Consider the following 19,057-nt stretch of genomic DNA (forward strand, 5'->3'; position numbering starts at 1 on the left):
GTGCGGTAATCTTTCAGACCCTGCGGAATTTTTTTAAGAACATTCTGTTTTCCAGTGCGCACAGGGCCTCAGACTTTTAATGACTGTATGTCTGCAGTATATACAGTCTTACTGGGAGACACAGACACTGAGTGATGAAAACCGTTATACAAAATTTCCATGTTATACACTTTTTTTCTTTAATGCTTTTATTTTTTTATATATTAAAAAAAAAAATTGCAATAGCAAAATCATCCTGGATGCAGTGGGACAGTCCCAGATTTAGGTCTACGTCCTGCAGTCCTGGGTATCTGCTGAATGTCCCTCACTGCCTCCGCCCCTCTGACGTCTCCTCCTTCCAGGGTAGAAAGAAATGGCAAATGGGCTAGGGGCATGCTCAAAATTTGACATGGTGTAGGTAACAAACCGCATAGTTTGTCCTTTTTTATGTTCTTCCAAAGTTGGGAGGCATGGATACGTAGGGGATCATACTGATTATAGGAGGTCATGTGGGGGCTCATACTGTATCTACTGTAGGAGAATATGTGGGGGCTTCTGCTGTATATAGAAGGCAATGTGGGGGCTCATGCTGTATATAGGAGGTTATGTGGGGGCTCATTCTTTATATAAAGAGAATGTGTGGGGGCTAATGCCATATATAGGAGGTTTTGTGGGGGCTATTCCTATATATAGGAGGTTATGTCGGGCTCTTGCTGTATTTAGGTGGCTATGTGAGTACTTATGCATAGGGGCTATGTGAGGGCTCATACTGTATATAGAAGGTTATGTGGAAGCTCATACTGTATGTAAGGGGCTGTGAGAGGGCTCATACTGTATATAGGGGCTGTGTGTGAGCTTCTACTGTATGTAGGGCGTGTCAGTATACTTGATTCTGTTCAATATTAAGGGATACAATTAATATTAATATAAAATAATTTGTATTCGTATGTTAATATTGAGCAGAATTAATTTCAGCCTTTTAGTTCATCCCTGCCTAACAATCACAGTCTCTCATGTGGCCCCTCGGGATAATTAATTTCCCACCCCTGCTCTATTATGTATAGTGCTGTACATAATGGGAAAATAAATTGTATGTTTTTCTCATTTTATGTTTGCAAATGTGCACCTGTGCATTAATTAGAGGACCTATCACATGATCTATGACATGGGATTATGACATGTCACATGATACTTCAAGTTGCGGGGGACCCTCACCTACTAAACTGCCTGGGACCCTGCAACTCTTAGGCCCTGTGTACACTGGAAAACGGAATTTTCTTAAGAAAATTCTGCAGGGTCTGAAAGATTACCGCACTCGCAGTAAAAAAAACACACGGCAAACCACATCCGAAAACAGCATGCGGTTTGTTGCGGTTTTACCGTGGTATTGCCGCAGGTTGGTACATGTGTTTTAATGCATTCAATGTAATAAAGCACATTGAAAAAAAAGAAAAAAAAAAAGTAATTTCCTTCTATGATAGATAGTAGATAGATAGATAAATAGACAGAGAAGAATAGAGGGATAGATAGAGGGATAGAGAAGAATAGAGGGATAGCTAGAGGGATAGCTAGAGGGATAGATAGAGGGATAGATGGATGGATGGATAGATAGAGGACAGATCAATCAACAATCTACACGCTGCATTTCTCCCAAGCGGTAATATATTGAGGGAAATGACCTGTAGTTACCTCTGCAGTCTGTCTCGTTGCGAGGCTGCATTCAGTATGTGTCAGTCGCGGCTGGATGCAAGCGACGTGGGACATCGCTGTGGATTACGCCGGAGCAGTGTGTTTGGGAGGTGTTAATAAAGGGGTGAACCAGGGGCTTTTTTGTGTTTTATTTAAAATAAAGGATTTTTCGGTGTTTGTGTTTATTCACTTTACTTACAGGTTAATCATGAAAGCTGGCTCATAGACGCTGCATGATTAAGCTGTGACTTAGTGGCGGCGATGCGCTGCCATTAACTCGTTATTACCCTGATTGCCACCACATCATGGCAACAGGAAGAGCCGACACACTCCGGGACTGCCGCATAATGGATGCGACAGTCCCGGGGCAGCTGCGGGCCGATATTCCCGGCTGTGGGAGGGAAGGGGGGGGGACATTAACCCTGCCCCTCTCCCTCCCCAGCCTGAGAATACCGGGCCGCCGCTGTGTGCTTACCTCGGCTGGACGGTAAAAATACAACGGAGTCCACGTGTTTTTTTTTTTTTATATGTCCGCTTGATTTCTGTGTGTATTCTATATGTTTGTGTGTGAGTGTGATCTGTGTGTATTCTGTCTGTGTCTGTGATGTGTGTGTTTACTCTCTGCTCCGCTTCCTCTTCCTGGCATAATGACATCACTTCCCTGCAAACCGCAGGCAGTGATCAACATTACCGCATGTAAACCGCGAAATACCGGAGGGAATAACGCAGGAAAACGCAATGAACCGCACAGAATTTGCTGCCTGCGTTATTCCCTGCGGGATTTCACGATTACATGGCAGTCAATGGAGTGAAATCCCGCAGCGACGTGCGGAAAAGAAGTGACATGCAATTGTTTTTGTTGCGGGAATCCCACAGCAAAACATGCAGCTGTCAAAATCCGCATAGTGCACACAGCATTTTTTTTCCCCATAGGTTTTGCTGGTGAATCACTGCAGAGATGTTATGAACATAACATGCAGCGAAACATGCAGCAAAACCGCAGGATATCCGCGGCAAAAACCGGCACGTGTGCACAGGGCCTTAATCCGCCACTGTACACACCATACACAAAGCAGTTGTTACAGCACAGTTCAGCATCTGTTTTCTGTGGGAAGGCAAGTAGAGTAATTAGCACCTTCCCGAAATATGATGCACTATTACGTGATATGTCAGGTCCTCGAAGAGGCGTAGCTAGGGGTTCAGCTCGGGGTCGGGGAGGGGGGCGAAGTCTAAGTGGGCCTCTAGGCAGGTAACTGTGGTGACATCTACAGAGGCGTAGCCTAATCGTGGGTACAGGGGAACCTCACCAGATGACTGAGCTGTTACTGGAAATCCATCTCTATACAAAGGCCAGCACTGATATTACCGCTACACAGTGACCTTATAGTGGTAGATATCAGTCCTGCAGAATATTTAAGGAATTACGGTATAGTTATACAAAGAGACTTACAGCTGATATTCTCTGTGGGGGAATTGTTCACGTTTCCTGTCTTTTTCCATCTTTCCTAGACCGACATGACATTTCTTCCAGTCACAATTCATCTGAAAAGTTTAGAACAAAAACACATCTGACCTCACATTTCCTGCACCATCCCCATCTATTCCCAACCTGCACACACTCCTCATCCTGCCGTCACCCCAATACTGAGCCGCTGCTGCCTAATGTGGCCTTATTACTGCACCTGCTGCATGGCACGATAACAGCGCTCCTCCTACTGCCCCACATACTAATGCCACCACTGAGCCCCCACATAAAATGCCACCGCTGTGCCCCGCACATGTAATAATGTCTCCTTTTTGCCCTCTAGATGGCAAAATTACCCCCTAGAAAATATTAATGCCCTGTGCAAGTGCCCTTGAAAAGTGTCCACATTTTGCTCCTAGAGAGGGATAATGCCCCTTAGTATTTTTTGACGGTCACAATACTCTGACTTCCCCTATAATAACCATGGTTCTTAAGTGTCCACTTAACATTTCATAATGTCCTGAGTCCCCCCATGTACAGCTCCTCTATGCGCAGTATGATACCTCTACAGCTCCCCAATACATAGTATAATAGCTACCACAGTAGCCAACACACTGTTTAATGGTCCCCACGGTAGCCCCCCACATTGTATTATGGCCTCCATAGTAGCCCCAGGGACCCTAAAGTTACCCCCAAGCTGTAAAATGACCCCCAAAAATAGTCTCCTCAGTTTATGACAGCACCCCAGATTAGCTCCCACGCTGTATGATGACCCCCACATTAACTCTCATGCTGTATAATGACCTCCAAAAATTAGTTCCCACAGTGTGTAATGATCCCCATATTAGCTCTCACACTGTATAATGGCCACAATATTAGCTCCTACGCTGTATAATGACCCCAGAATTAGCCCCTACACTGTATAAGGGCCCCCCACACCAGTGTCATAACTAGAGTCCAGTGGGCCCCGAAGCAAGATTTGAATCTGGTCTCCTGCCCCCCTGCATGTTGGTCAGATGTATGGGCCATTGTAGCATTCAAAATCCTTTAAAAACATATGAGTTATTCCTGCCTCTCCCATCAATATGGAGCAATGTCCTCCATCCTATACTAATGTCCCTTATCCTGGGCCCCTTTCTGATATCTGTCCCCATCCTGGTATATATGTCCTTCATCCTAAGGTCCTTCCTGGTATATATATATATGTCTCCCATTGTGGTATTCTGTATATATCCCCTATCCTGGTATATAAGTCCCCATCTTGGTATATATATCCTTCATCCTGGGGTCCTTCCTGGTATATATGTCTCCCATTGTGGTATATTTGCCCCCCATCCTGGTATAAATGTCCCCATCCTGGTGTATATGTTTTCTGTTCTGCAATAAAAAAAAAATAAAATAAGAATGAAAAACATCCTACCCTACACGCACCTAATCCTGGATCCAGGGTCCTGATGGCTCCAGTGCGGGCAGATCATCATGCTGTAATCTCACACATAAGACATAAGAGTATCGGCACTCCTTAATGACATCACCGCACCAGGACTCTGACGTCCTGTGTGTGCACCAGCGCCTCAGTCACTGCATCTTCTACTGTTCTTTAAGCCTGCGTTCTACAGAACGGAGAGTGTCAGTGCAGGGAGATCGTGTCTCCTTGCTCTGCCGCACAGATTACCTATATTGGCGCACTGCGCACATCAATATACTTAACAGGGGCAGTAGCTCTGGGTGGGCCCCTGTGATTGTAGGGGAAATTTCACAGAAACAAAGGGCAACAATGTTTACCGGCCCAGGCCATAGGAACAAATGCACTAACAGACGCAGAATAAGCCACTAATACAGATGGAGGCAACAGGGGCAAAACACTGATGGAGCAACCACCCACACACCACCAGTCCATGGAGGAGGTGACTGCTTAGTATTAAAATTCCACACAAATGGCTTGTATAGGGCGCCGTTCACACATGTAGGTGCACAGTGTCTGGCTTACAGCCTATTGATGACGCCCATACTATTAGATTAGGTGGGCTGCCCAGCACTATATAAGTGCACCACACAGGAATGGAGACCCTAGTTTACAAGGCCTACATTAATGGGCCTGGCTGCATCCTGTGTAAAGTGCAAAAAAAAATATTATATATATATATATGGTATTAATAATATGTTAATTAGTTAATTTGGCCAAAATATGGATGCTCACAACGCAACATCAATAATCCTCATGTATTGCGAGTCCCTACACTACATTTAAAAGCTAAACCACAGAGGAATAAATACTTCCCCCAAAAATTCAGTTCAGTGAACAGTTCTCAATACAGCCACTAGATGGCAGTGTCTTCCTACTGACTGGTCAGATTATACACACTGTATCATATTATAAATGACTAGCTGTCTATCTGTGGTCATCTACTGAAATAATTTATTGTTTTTAATGCTTTTTCAATCAAATGCTGTTTTTATATTTTGTACAAAAGGACTTCAGTTCTCTTTGTTTAACCCCTTTACAAGCACCGTACAGATTAAAACGGTTGTAGTAAAGGGTACTTATGCCATATCGCCATTTTAAAACGGCGGTCAGAAAAAAAGTAAATAGCGCCCCTCAGCGTCAGAAAATCTCCAGGATTTCAGCTGCCGGGGTAGCTGAGACCCTGGAGATCATTATTCAGGCCGTTTTTTTCCGGTCCCCAGTCACGTGATCACTGGTACACACCGTGTAACCGTGATGACGTGACCGTAAATGGCGGCGACGGTAAATAAAATGTATCTGCCACCTGGCATGATGAAGATAAATCTCCTCCTCCGGTGTCGCCAAAGTGCCCCCTCCTGATAATCCAAAATGGTGGCGCGCACCAGCCGCATCCACCCTCTTCCTCTGATTCCTGTCCCATGTGCATGACAGATGCGACAGAACCCCCCCCCCCCCAGGTCCAGCTAGCTCACCACCTATAACTCCTCTGGTGTTCCCCGGTGTCCCTTGTACCTTGCGCACCTTTGATCCCCGTGATCCCTCCTCCTTCTCAATAGATGGCAGCCGCATGCGCATACAGCGGCTGTCAGCGCAGCTTCCTGCTTTCAGAGACGCTGAGCTTATAGCACTCACACTGCTGCGGTGGACCCAGCGAGAGTGGGTGCAGTATCATTGCACCCACACTCCTCATATGTTGGGTCTGCACTTCCAGAAAATGGGGGATATGTTCCCTGAGCCTACCCCCATATTCTAGAAGGTCCAGAGTCGTTGTGGGACCTCCAAAATAGATTACAGTGGACCCGGATTTCTTTTTCTTTACAATAAATTCAAAAAAAATTTTTGTCATCTATATTTTATTTTTTTATTACTGACAGTGATGTCAGGTATCTGACAGATGCCATAACATCACAAACCGCTGGGCTTGATGCCAGGTGACATTACAGCTGGTATCAACCCCATATATTGCCCTGTTTGCCACTGCGCCAGGGCAACGGGATGACCCGAGGCGAAGTGCCAGGATTGGTGCATCTAATGAATGCGCTACTTCTGGGGCAGCTGCGACCTGCTAATTTTAGGCTGGGAAGAGCCAATAACTATGGTTCTTCCCACCCTGAGAATACCAGACCATAGCTGTCTGCTTTACCTTGGCTGGTGATCCAATTTGGGGGTCCCCATGTTTGTTTGTTTGTTTTTTTTGGGTTTTTTTTTATAATGTATTTAGAAATATAAAAAAGAGCCTGGGGTGCCCTCCAAATTGGATCATCAGCCAAGGTAAAGCAGACAGCTATGGTTTGCAGACTGCAGCCGTCTGCTTTACCCTAGTTGGCTATCAAAAATGGGGGGGGGACAGCACGCCGGGTTTTTTTTTTTTAATTATTTATTTCTTGACTAAGTACAAGGCTAGGCACCATTTAGTGCCACATGAAAGTCACTAAAGGGTGCCAGCTTAGAATATGTAGGTGATGGCACATTATATATGTGTTTGATGTTTATCTATCTATCCATCCATCCATCCTAGCTTTTTAGGCTGCGTGCCCGCGATTAGGGTTTCAAGCGTTTTGGACGCTGTATTTGCGTTGCATCCAAAACCCTGCATTGTACAGTAGAAGCACAGTGGAAGGATTTTTAGAAATTTCATGCCCACTGTGCTTATTTTCTCCGCAGCATAAACTGACATTGAGCGCTGCAGAATGTCAATTTATGCTGCGGAGACAAGTGTTCTTCGCGGAGAGAATAGAGCTAAAGTCAGCAGCGGACTGAACCTGGACTGTCACTCACATCTCCACAGACTCAGTGTCACCGGATTGTGGGCACATAGCCTAAAAGTGAGAATTTTGATGCTAGAGCAACATTTTTGTGATGCCCCTGGGGGTTCAAAATGCTCACTATACCCCTGAATAAAAAAATCCTTGAGGGGTCTAGTTTCCAAATTGGGGGTCACTTGTGGGGGGTTCTGCTGTCTAGGCACCTTAGATGTTCTACAAATTCAACATGGTACCCGCAATCTTTTTTTGCGAAATTTGCTTTCCAAAATTCAAATATTGCTCCTTCTGTCCTGAGCCCTTCCATTTGTCCAAACAGAGGCTTCTGACCACATCTGGGGTATCAGCACGCTCAGACGAAATTGAGTAACACATTTTGGGGTCCATATTCTTGTGTTACTTCTTCTAAAAGTGAATACATTTGTGCAAGAGCAACATTTTTAGGTAATTTTTTTTTGCTGTTCATTCCACATCGCTTTAGTTCCTCTGAGGCACCTGAAGGCTTAATAAACTTCTTGAATGTGGTTTTGAGTACTTTGGGGGGTGCAGTTTTTAGAATGGTGTCACTTTTAGGTATTTTCCGTTACCTAGGCCTCTCACAGTCACTTCAAATGTGATATCGTCCTAAATTTATAACTATCCTGAACTACAATATTTCACAAAAAAACAATCTCAGAATCATTGGGATCCATTAAAGCGTTCCAGAGTTATAACCTCATAAAGTGACACTGGTCAGAATTGCAAAAAATGGCCTGGACATCAGTACAAAATTGGCTTCGTCCTTAAGGGGTTAAGATTTGTCTAAAAGGAATAAGCACTCAAATGAGTGTAAAACTGGGCTTCTATTTATGCTAATGATTCTAGGGAATGTTGCTCAACCCTTTTGCGATACATTGTATTTCTTCTATGCCATGACAGTATATGGGTATGGCATTTTTTGTTAGGCTATGTGCGCACGCTACATCGTTGTGATGACCAGAAATATGCACATTTTTGGTCCCAAAAAACACACCCTCGGCATGCATTTTTTACCCCGTTTTACTGCATTTTTTACCACGTTTTTGCCCAGTGCGTTTTATAAGTCAAATCTATTGACTGGAAGGACTCAAAATGCAGGGAAAAACGGAGAAAGAATTAAAATGTTGCATCTTTGTGGTTCCTTACAGACCCAGCCAAAAAACAGCTGCAATGTGCGGACAGTAAAAATGAAATCTCATAGACTTTGCTTGGGAAGCAAATGCATGCATTTTTGGGGCTTAAACTGCACCCAAAAAACGCAGTGTGTGAACAATGCCTTAATGCGTTTTTTAAAGAAGAAACAAATTATGACAGGATAGGGTAATTGATAGCCAGAAGCGATAGAACAAAATAGACAGATACATAGAAAGAACATATAGAATAGCTCAGTAGTTAGAGTGACAGTTAGCTTGGACAGCTGTTATTTTAATTATTTTTTGGTAAAAAAAAAATGACATGGAGGTCCCCCCATTTTTCATATCCAGCACAGGAACAGCAGCAGCTGCGGGCTGCAAGCCTCAGCCGTCTGCTGTACCTTGGCTGGTTATGAAAAATAGAGGGGGTCTCACACTATCTAAAAAAAAAATGAAAAATGACGTGGGGCCACCCAATTTTTCTAAAACTAGCCAAGGTACAGCAGTCAACTGGGGGCTGATGTTACTAGGGTGGCAAGGGCCATGGTTATTTGGCCCTTTCCAGTCTAGCAATAACAGCCTGCAGCCGCCACAGAAGTGGTGCATCCATTAGATGTGCCAATTCTGGTGCTGGACCTAGGACTTCCCATTGTCCTGGTGCGGTGGCAATCGGGGTAATAAAGAGTTGATTGCAGCCAATAGCTGCCACTAAGCCCTTGATTAGTAATGGGAGGCTTTTATGAGACCCCCAGCACTAATCTGTAAGTGAAAGTAAATAAACGCAAACACCCAAAAATCCTTTATTTGAAATAAAAGACAAAAAAGCACTCTCTTTCACCACTTTATTAATACCAAAAACACCCCTGCTGGTCCGACGTAATCCACATGAGGTCTCATGATGCTTCCAGCACTGCTACATCTGAAACTCACAGCATGCCCCATAGATCATGACTGCCTGCTGTGAGGTTCAGGCAGCAAGTGAAGTGAGCCGTGCGATCAGCTGTGACGTCACTCCAGCTGTGGCCGTGGCTAACCTGAGTGACGTCACCGCTGATCACGGGCTCAGTCTCTGCCTCAACCTCACAGAGGGCAGTCATGTTCTATGGCACTCCCTGTGAGCTCCTGATGTAGCGTCGTGGGACATCATGTGGATTACATTGGACCAGCAGAGGTGTTTTTGGGATTAATAAAGTGGTGAAAGAGGGTGCTTTTTTGTCTTTTATTTCAAATGAAGGATTTTTTGGGTGTTTGTGTTTATATACTTTCACTTACAGATTAGTGATGGGGGGGTCTCATAGATGCTTCCCATTACTAATCTAGGGCTTAGTGGCTGCTGTGGGCTGCCACTAACTCCTTATTACCCCACTGCCACCGCAGCAGGACAATCGAGAAGGGCCAAATAAAGTGCCGGGACTGTCTCATCCAATGGATGCTGCAATTCCGGGCAGTTGCAGGTTGATATTTTTAAGCTGGAGGGTGTCCAATAACCATGGGTATCCCCAGCCTGAGAATACCAGCCCCCAGCTGTCGGGCTTTGTCTGTGCTGAATATCATAATATGGCGGGATCCTACGACAATTTTTTTTATTCATTTATTTTACTGTATGATATAGACCCGCCCACCGGCGTCTTTGATTGGAAGCCTCAGACACACTGTCACTCAGCGTAGGGGCTAGACTGAGTGCAACCAATAACAGATGCTGGTGGTCGGAAGAAGCAGTGAATATGCATGTGCCTAATGAGCTGCCTGGGAAGAAGAATGAGAGGCCGCGGAAGCAGTGTGACTGTCGCGCGGGTGACTCGGTAAGTATGAAGTGCTTGCGCCTACCTCTTTGCGCCACATTCTGGTTTCCATAGACTTTATATGGGGACCGGCATCTGGCCAGATACGATGGTTCAATCCCCCGCCATCCCTGAGTCAGCGGGGGATTGATCTGCCAGTCCTCCAAAACGCAGGGACAAAACACAAAAAGAATTGACTTACTGCATCTTCAAAAATGCAGCCAAAAAAAGATGCACTGTGCGGACAGCAAAATAGAAATCTCATAGACTTTGCTGGGAGAAGGAAATACATGCATTTATGTGCATTTTTGTGACCACAAACTTCACAAAAAACACAGCAAAAGATGCAGTGTGTGGATGAGGCCTATGCCTTCAAGTCTGGACAACATGGAGTTAAAGGAAGCCCTATCAATGATGTCAGAGGATGAGGCATTTGTAGCTGAAGAAGGCTGCAACCTGTGGTCCCCTATGGAGAGAGCTGATGGATTTGGGGGAGATGGTGACCACTACAGGTGTATAGAGACTTTGTAAACAAGGAGGACAAAGAAGGAAATGGCATAGGAAAATTGCAAAAAAGTAATTTTTATTGAAAAAGTATTAGAAATATTTAATATCAAGACAATCAAAGTTTTTGCAATAAAAGATAAAAGGGATAGAGTCACAGAGATGTGGATGGATGAAATATGAGTATGATACAGAACACAATTGTAATTACATATACCGTACCACCACTCAAATAACCCTACCAAAGTAATGAGGAAGATTGTATGTCTTTGTAAACTAGGTAAATGGCTCCAATGGGATATGAGAAACCAATAAATGTTAGTTGTAATAACACTACTAACATATATAATATATATGTACACATATATAACAAGAAGTCTCATATCATAAATACATCAAAAACAGATGGCCAATGTATGGGTGTACCAATATGGAAGGGCCGATGAGGGAGGAAATGCAGGGGAACCCCTAAAGAGCACCCTGTAGTCGTGTGGAGGTACCCTTGAATCAAGGGGAGGGGCTTGAAATTGGAAGGGGAAAAGGGGTGAGGTTAGATGCACCGCTGATAATCCACAGCAAAAAAGGAAAAAATATGACTAAGAAGCCCAGATACATAAACCTGTATAAAACAGGGAATGCCAAAGGGAAGACAAAAATAATAAAGATGGTGGGGATTACCAACGGTGCGTCTATGTGCCTTTGGTGGCCAGAAAGGTGAGGACTAGTCGTGGATTGTTGAGGCAAGGCCACAGAGAGTAAATTGTTGAACGAGCCCTAGAATAGTGAATGTGACTGCAAAATAGTCGTGTAACAAAGAGGAAGGGCTGCAGTGGCAAGAATATCTCATACCAAATGTATAAAAACTAGTCATGGGTCACAGAGGTAAGATGAAGGTAAATGAGATATTAAATGTTAGAACACCTCCGTTGTCAAAACTCCCCATGGAACATGTAAAGGTTAAATATCACAAAGTCGTATACAAGGGAGGGAGGCTCATGATTGTGGGAAGGGTCCTCTCTCCTCCTGGACCAGTCTGTGCCTTGTTTTGTTTAGGATTATTGTACTTGTCCCTACTATGTGTACTCCTTTTCACATGTAAAGCGCCATGGAATAAATGGTGCAATAATAATAATAGCTAGCACATATAATGGAAACTAGTCCATGCTAACATAAAGATGAATAAGGCACCTGTTATAGTACAGTTAAGTGTTGGTAATGTTACATAATTGAAACGGTGTAAATGCCAGTGGTTCAGCAGCATGTGTCCCTCCACTCAACGCCGTTTCACCTTGCTTCTTCTGAGGGAGTGACTAAATGTGATGTATTTTAGACTGACTAGTGGTCAGCAAATTAGTCTAAGGACAAAGTCACCCAGTTGTATAACATGGACGACGCTCACGTCGCAACACATGACTTGGCCAGCATCTCTCTTGCAGCTCTCATAGTCAGATCAGGAGAGCCGCCGACCAGGCCATGTATTGTGGTGTGAGCATCGTCTGTGTTATACGGCTGTGTGACTGCGCCCTAAAACATGTAGAACACCCCACTTCAGTTCACAGCTTTTAGTCTGCTGCTTTTTTAGGAGTTAAAGATTTGTTAAATTTTAGCCTCGGACGCCACTGTAGTTGAACTAGTTCCTTTCTCGCCTTTTCATTGGGGGACACAGACAGTGGGTTATATGTTGTCTCCAGGGGAGGCTTGACACTAGGTTTAAAAAAGAGTTAGCTACTCCTGCCACAGCATATAACCCCAGCTAGGCGGGAACTAGCTCAGTTCTTTTTAGTGTCAGCAGGGAGGCTGACACGTCTGGCCTGAGCCCCAGGCCAGCTCATGTTTTTTTATTTCTTTTTCTTTGTGATTTTATTCTATTTTTGACTATGGGGCAATACCAGGGTGTGCTCACCGTCATTCCCCCCGCTTACGGGCAGAGGAAACCTGGCGTGCAAAAGCCGTCAGTCTTCCCTCGCGCCCAAGTGGTCGGGTCTGCGTACCCCTCCAGGCTCCCTGGAAGCACCTCACAAAGGTAGCTCCAGAGGGCTAAGTAGAGCCGAGCACCTGCTAGCCTTGAGCTGAAGATGCGTCCCCAAGATCTCCGCATCCCAGGACCGACGCGTCTTCAGACGGACCAACAGCAGGTAGGGAGACTACGTGTATCCGTCCCCTGCATCCAACTGCCGCCTGAGGAGGCGCCGGTGGAGCGATGCAGGCCGTGTTCCCGGGGAAGCATCATAAATTTAGCTCCCGGTTTTGGCCTGCATTCTTAGCAACCCCCCTCCACTGCTCCAGAAGCCGCTCCCTCTAGTGGGCCGTCTCTCCCCTCCATGCTGCCAGAGAACACTTGACGCCATTACATGTGGGGAGCAGACACGGGTGAGATCGCCTCCTTGGCTCTGCAACTCTGCAGCACTATATACCGCTCTGTTCAGCGGTATATAGCTGTCTTCCTAGCGGTGTGTGCCTGCTGGCTGGTGGTGTATATCAGCTTGTAGCGGTATATACTGACTGTGTCTGCAGGTATATACCGACTGTTTGGCAGTGTATGCCACTTTACTATTGGTATATACCAGCTCTGTATAGCAGTCCCTTTCTAATACTGCCAGTAGCTCCTCACCCACAGTAGTGTAATACTGCTAGAGGCTCACAGTACTAATTGTACGTTTATTGCTGACATGCGTAAAAACCGCAAGGGTGATAAAGCTTCCCAGGCATCCTCTATGGACCTGTACTATGCTTGTACCACCTGTGGAAGCTCGTTTCCCAATGGTCGAAGCTATCCACTCTGCCGGGGCTGCGATGCCCCTAGTACAGTGTCACAACAGGCGTTGCCGGACCAGGGGGTCGTGCAATCTGTGGGTTCGGCCCCGGCCACCATTCAGGCAGCACCCCCGTCTGATGAGGCTATCCCTGCATGGGCTCTTCTGATGTCTAAAAGGTTAGATGACCTGGCCGCTCAGATATCCCAGCCTTCCACAGGCTCCCGCAGCCTCCCTCCGGCTCAGCTCCCTCAGAGGAGCCCACCTTCGTCTGGTGTATCATCCCCAGTACGTAAAAAGGCTGTCTCCAAAAAGGCGCCATTGTGACCGATCCGCCTCGTCTGACTCACACGATGGTCAGTCTGACTCAGGCTCCGTGACCTTTAGTAGTCACAATTCCCGAGACTCTGACTCTGATTCAGATGTCCCTTCTGAGTCTAGGCATATGGAAGACACTTTAATAGCGGCTGTCAATCACTCTCTGTCGATTTCTGATCAGCCCTCGGACCCGACTTCTCAGTCGGCAATCAAGCGAGCCAAGAAGCCTCCCAAGTCCTTTGCCCAGGATCCGATTTTTCATCAAATCATATCTAACCGGTGGGATCACCCTGATAGGAGGTTTAATAAAAAATCCTCCTCTTCATTCGCTTATCCCTTTCCTCCGGAAATGGTTAAGCCCTGGTCGGTAGCCCCCGTTCTGGATCCGCCAGTATCCAGACTGGCTAAACACACGGTTATGTCTGTTTCAGACAACGCGTCTCTCAAGGACTCGTCCGACCGCGCAGTTGAGGCTGCAGTCAAATCTATTTTCCAGGCTTCGGGCTCTTCTCTGCGCCCCGTTTGCCATGACATGGGTGGCAAGAGCTATGAGCGTGTGGAGTAGGAACCTGCGCAAGTTGCTTCGCCCTTGCAATATTCCTCCAGAGGCTCTTGAGATTCTTGATTTTTTTTCTCTCTCGACTCTAATTATTTTCTTCACGGCTCCCTAGATGCAGCTAGTTTGTCAGCCCTAACGGCAGCCAATGCTGTCTTCGCCCGCAGGGTTCTGTGGCTAAAAATATGGAATGCGGACAGTGCCTCCAAGAAGTCCCTGTCCACACTTCCCTTCCAGGGTCTTCGTCTGTTTGGTGAATCCCTGGACAAACTCATATCTGAGGCGACGGGTGATAAAAGTACCATTCTACCACAAAAGCGGCCTGTAGCCAGAAATTTCAAAAAATCTTCTTGGCGCAGGCTGTCCTTTCGGCCTGCCCCCCAAAAACCATCGGCCCAAGGACCGTCACAATGCTCAGATCGAGGATCCGGTCCCTCAAGGGGCTCTTCTTGGCGTTCCCACTCCAAGCAACCTAAACCCAAAGGTTCTGCTCATGCTCTGTACAGGCCCCCTCAGCATGACGCCAGGTATCCCGCAGATCCGACTCCTGTGGGAGGGCGGCTTCTGCTTTTTCAGGATATCTGGCTAGACCACACTCACGATGCTTGGGTTCGATAAATCGTCACCTCAGTTACAAGATCGATTTCCATTCCCTGCCGGCCAACAGGTTTCTGCGTTCTCGTTTTCCAAAGTCCAAAATGCAAAGCCAGGCCTTATTTCAGGCCATAGCCTCTTTACAGAAAGCAAACGTTATCATTCCAGTGCCCCTGGAACAGCGCGGCAAAGGTTTCTATTCAAACCTTTTTGTCGTTCCCAAAAAAGATGGCTCTGTCCGCCCTATCTTGGACCTCAAACGGCTGAACAAATTCGTACGGATTCGAACTTTCCGAATAGAATCATTGAGAGCAATACTAGCTGCCATGGAGCCTGGAGAATTCCTAGCTTCCATAGACGTTCAAGATGCTTATTTACACATTCCCATATGTATCTCTCATCAACGGTTCCTTCGCTTTGCCGTAGGACACCGTCATTTCCAATTCAGGGCCCTCCCCTTTGGGCTGGCCACTGCGCCTCGGGTCTTCACAAAGGTCATGGCAGCCGTCATGTCCATTTTACACCCCAGAGGCATCTTGGTCGTTCCCTATTTGGATAACCTTCTTGTCAAAGGGAACTCTCTTCACGTTTGCTCAGAAAGCGTGCAGATTTGCCTAGACACGCTGTCAAGGCTAGGGTGGCTTATCAACTTCAACAAGTCATCCCTCATTCCTCATCAGCGCATCACCTTTCTAGGTATGCTGATAGACACGGCTCAGTCCCGGGTTTTTCATCCAGAGGACAAGAGGTCTTCCCTGATCCGGGCCGCCCAATCCCTCCGCTCTCGCTGTCACACATCCCTTCGGAATGGAATGAGAGTGTTAGGCAAGATGGTGGCGGTCATAGAAGCCGTGTCTGCGCCCTCTACAACTGGCCCTACGTAATTTTCAACCCTTACTATTGGGCCTCCCTGTTCGGATCCAGTCAGACAATGCCACGGCCGTGGCTTACATCAACCGTCAGGGAGGAACTCGCAGCAAGGAAGCGATGAAGGAAGTATCTAGGATTCTTCTTTGGGCAGAGAAGCACATCCACATTATTTCAGCTGTCCATATCCCAGGGGTAGACAACTGGGCCGCAGACTTTCTCAGCAGGCAAGGTCTAGCGGCAGGGGAATGGTCCCTCCACGACGAAGTGTTCCATCAGATCACTCTTCGTTGGGGACTCCCGGATGTGGACCTCATGGCGTCTCGAATGAATGCCAAAATACGTCCCTTCATATCTCAGTCGAGAGACCCGCTAGCGCTCGGCTCCGACGCCCTAGTCTTCCCATGGTCGCAGTTTCGCCTGCCCTACATCTTCCCTCCGTTTCCTCTCATTCCGAGAGTAATCAAGAAAATCAAAGCGGAGGGAATCCCGGTGATCCTCGTGGCCCCGGACTGGCCCAGGAGGGCCTGGTATCCAGAGCTCCTCCAACTTCTCAGCGACACTCCCTGGCGTCTTCCCAACCGCCCGGATCTTCTGTCGCAAGGTCCAATATTCCACCAGAATACAGCACAGCTGCATTTGACGGCGTGGCGCTTGAATCCCTGATTCTAGCCAAATCGGGTCTTTCTTCCAGGGTAGTTCATACCATGCTTAATGCTCGGAAGCCTTCCTCCGTCAGCATTTACCACAGGACCTGGAAGACCTATCTTTCCTGGTGTGACAGTCATAATCGGTCGCCCCTGACCTTTTCAATCCCTAATGTTCTTGCTTTTCTGCAAGACGGTCTGGACTTGGGTCTTGCTCTCAGTACCCTTAAAGGACAAGTTTCTGCCTTGTCGATTTTTTTCCAGAAGCAGCTGGCTTCTCGCCCTCAGGTCCGTACCTTTCTTCAAGGGGTAGCGCATTTGGTCCCTCCTTATCGCCACCCCTTAGATCCCTGGGATCTGAATCTGGTTCTGGGAGTCCTTCAACTTCCTCCTTTCGAAGCTCTGAGAGAAATCTCTCTTCAACGACTATCTTGGGAAGTTGCCTTTTTAGTCGCTATTACCTCTATCAGGCGAGTGTCCGAACTGGCAGCTCTTTCCTGTCGCTCACCTTACCTGATATTCCATCATGATAAGGTGGTCCTTCGGCCTTCCCCCGCCTTCCTTCCGAAGGTCGTATCCTCTTTCCACGTGAACGAGGACATTGTGTTGCCGTCATTCTGCCCGGCCCCGGTCCACTCCTTTGAGAAAGCCCTTCACACTCTCGATCTTGTAAGGGCTCTGCGGATCTACATCTCCAGAACAGCGCCGTTCCGCAAGTCCGATGCCCTCTTCGTCCTCCCAGTAGGACACAAAAAGGGCAACCCGGCGTCTAAATCCACGATTTCTCGATGGATCAGGACTGCCATCTGTGAGGCATACAAAGCACGAGGTGCCGTTCCCCCTCAATCTGTGCGGGCCAACTCTACACGAGCAGTGGGTGCCTCCTGGGCTATCCGCCATCAGGCTTCGGCGGCCCAGCTTTGCAAGGCCGCTACCTGGCCCAGTGTGCACACGTTCACAAAATTCTACAGAGTGCATACGCATGCATCCGCAGATGCTGCTCTTGGAAGACAAGTCCTTCAGGCGGCAGTGGCCCATTTATAAGTGGCCACTGCTCGGTTCTTGACAGTGTTTTGATATGTGTTCGTTGCAGTTGTTAGTCAGCTCTTAGTCTGATGTTATACACTGTTAATAGTTCAGTTCCCACCCAGGGACTGCTTTGAGACATTCCACTGTCTGTGTCCCCCAATGAAAAGGCGAGAAAGGAAAGGACATTTTTGTGTACTCACCGTAAAATGTCTTTCTTGGAGCCTTTCATTGGGGGACACAGCTCCCATCCTTGTGGTTTTTGTTGTCCTTTTCCTACTGCTTTTACACCAAACTGAGCTAGTTCCCACCTAGCTGGGGTTATATGCTGTGGTAGGAGGAGCTAACTCTTTTTTAAACCTAGTGTCAAGCCCCTGTCTGTGTCCCCCAATGAAAGGCTCCAAGAAAGACATTTTACGGTGAGTACACAAAAATGTCCTTTTACAATCTATCTCTTATGTTTTCCAGGACCCAAATCCCATGGACGTACTGTCAGAGCAAGCACTTGAAGAGGTGGATACAAAAAAGATGAACATAAATAATGAGCAGATTCGTGAGTCAGTTTGTTTTATCTTGTTATCCTATTCTTCTACATCCTCTTCATGGTCACCTGTCCTTTTTAGCATTCATTTTTTCCATTCTTCTTGTCCGTACTCCTTTTTGTTTTGTGTTTTTCTTTGTTTGTTTTTGTCATCTGATAGAGTTCTCTTATCAGTATTTATCTTTCTACTGTACTTTTTTTTTCATCTTTCATCCTACCTCTGTTTTTTTGTTTGTTTTTCCTTTTCTTTTTTTTTGCTTATCATCTCACTTTTGTTTTCCTCTACAATACTTGTTCTCCTCATTCTCATGTTTCCACTTTGCCATCCTTTTTTCCTTTCCTCTGTTACCTGATCTTGCCTTTAATGCTTCTCTTTGGTAAGTCTTCTTTTCTTTCTCAGTATACTTTTTGTGTCTTTCTTTTCTCTTTTTTTCTCCGCCTTAGTATTCTTCTTTTTGTTTCTCCTTGACTTCCTTGCTCTCTTCTTTCTTGGCATCCTTCTTATATTTCTCATTATTCTTCTCATTATTATCTGTCTTTTTCTTTTGCCTTTCTTTCTTCTCCTCAACAACTTTCAGTTTCTCTTTAGGCCACTTTACACACAGCGACATCGCTAGCGATGTTGCTAGTGAAAGCACCAGCCCCCGTCGGTTGTGCGTCACGGGCAAATTGCTGCCCGTGGTGCACAACATCGCGAGGAGCCATCACACATACTTACCTGCCTAGCGACGTCGCTGTGGCCGGCGAACCGCCTCTGTTCTAAGGGGGAGGTTCGTTCGGCGTCACAAAGCGGACGCCCAATAGAAGCGGAGGGGTGGAGATGAGCGGTCGAAATATCCCGCCCACCTCATTCCTTCCTCATTGCCGGCGGCCGCAGCTACGATGTTGTTCCTCGTTCCTGCTGTGTCACACATAGCGGTGTGTGCTGCCGCAGGAACGACGAACAACGAACAACC

At 46.5% G+C, this 19,057-nt stretch overlaps 1 protein-coding gene across 2 annotated transcripts in view; it reads left to right on the forward strand.

Annotated features, from left to right (window-relative positions):
- Window positions 1–19,057, forward strand: part of LOC142309894 (uncharacterized) — a 37,644-nt gene that overhangs the window by 15,106 nt on the left and 3,481 nt on the right. Inside the window, exon 4 of one of the 2 annotated variants that reach the window (XM_075347355.1) lies at window positions 18,029–18,113. In XM_075347355.1, coding sequence (XP_075203470.1) covers window positions 18,029–18,113 — 85 coding nt within the window. Of the gene's footprint in view, window positions 1–18,028; window positions 18,118–19,057 lie in introns of those variants that run through there. The other variant, XM_075347356.1, reaches the window with a different exon arrangement.

This window comes from Anomaloglossus baeobatrachus, chromosome 5 (genome assembly GCF_048569485.1).
Source record: "Anomaloglossus baeobatrachus isolate aAnoBae1 chromosome 5, aAnoBae1.hap1, whole genome shotgun sequence".
NCBI lineage: Eukaryota > Metazoa > Chordata > Amphibia > Anura > Aromobatidae > Anomaloglossus > Anomaloglossus baeobatrachus.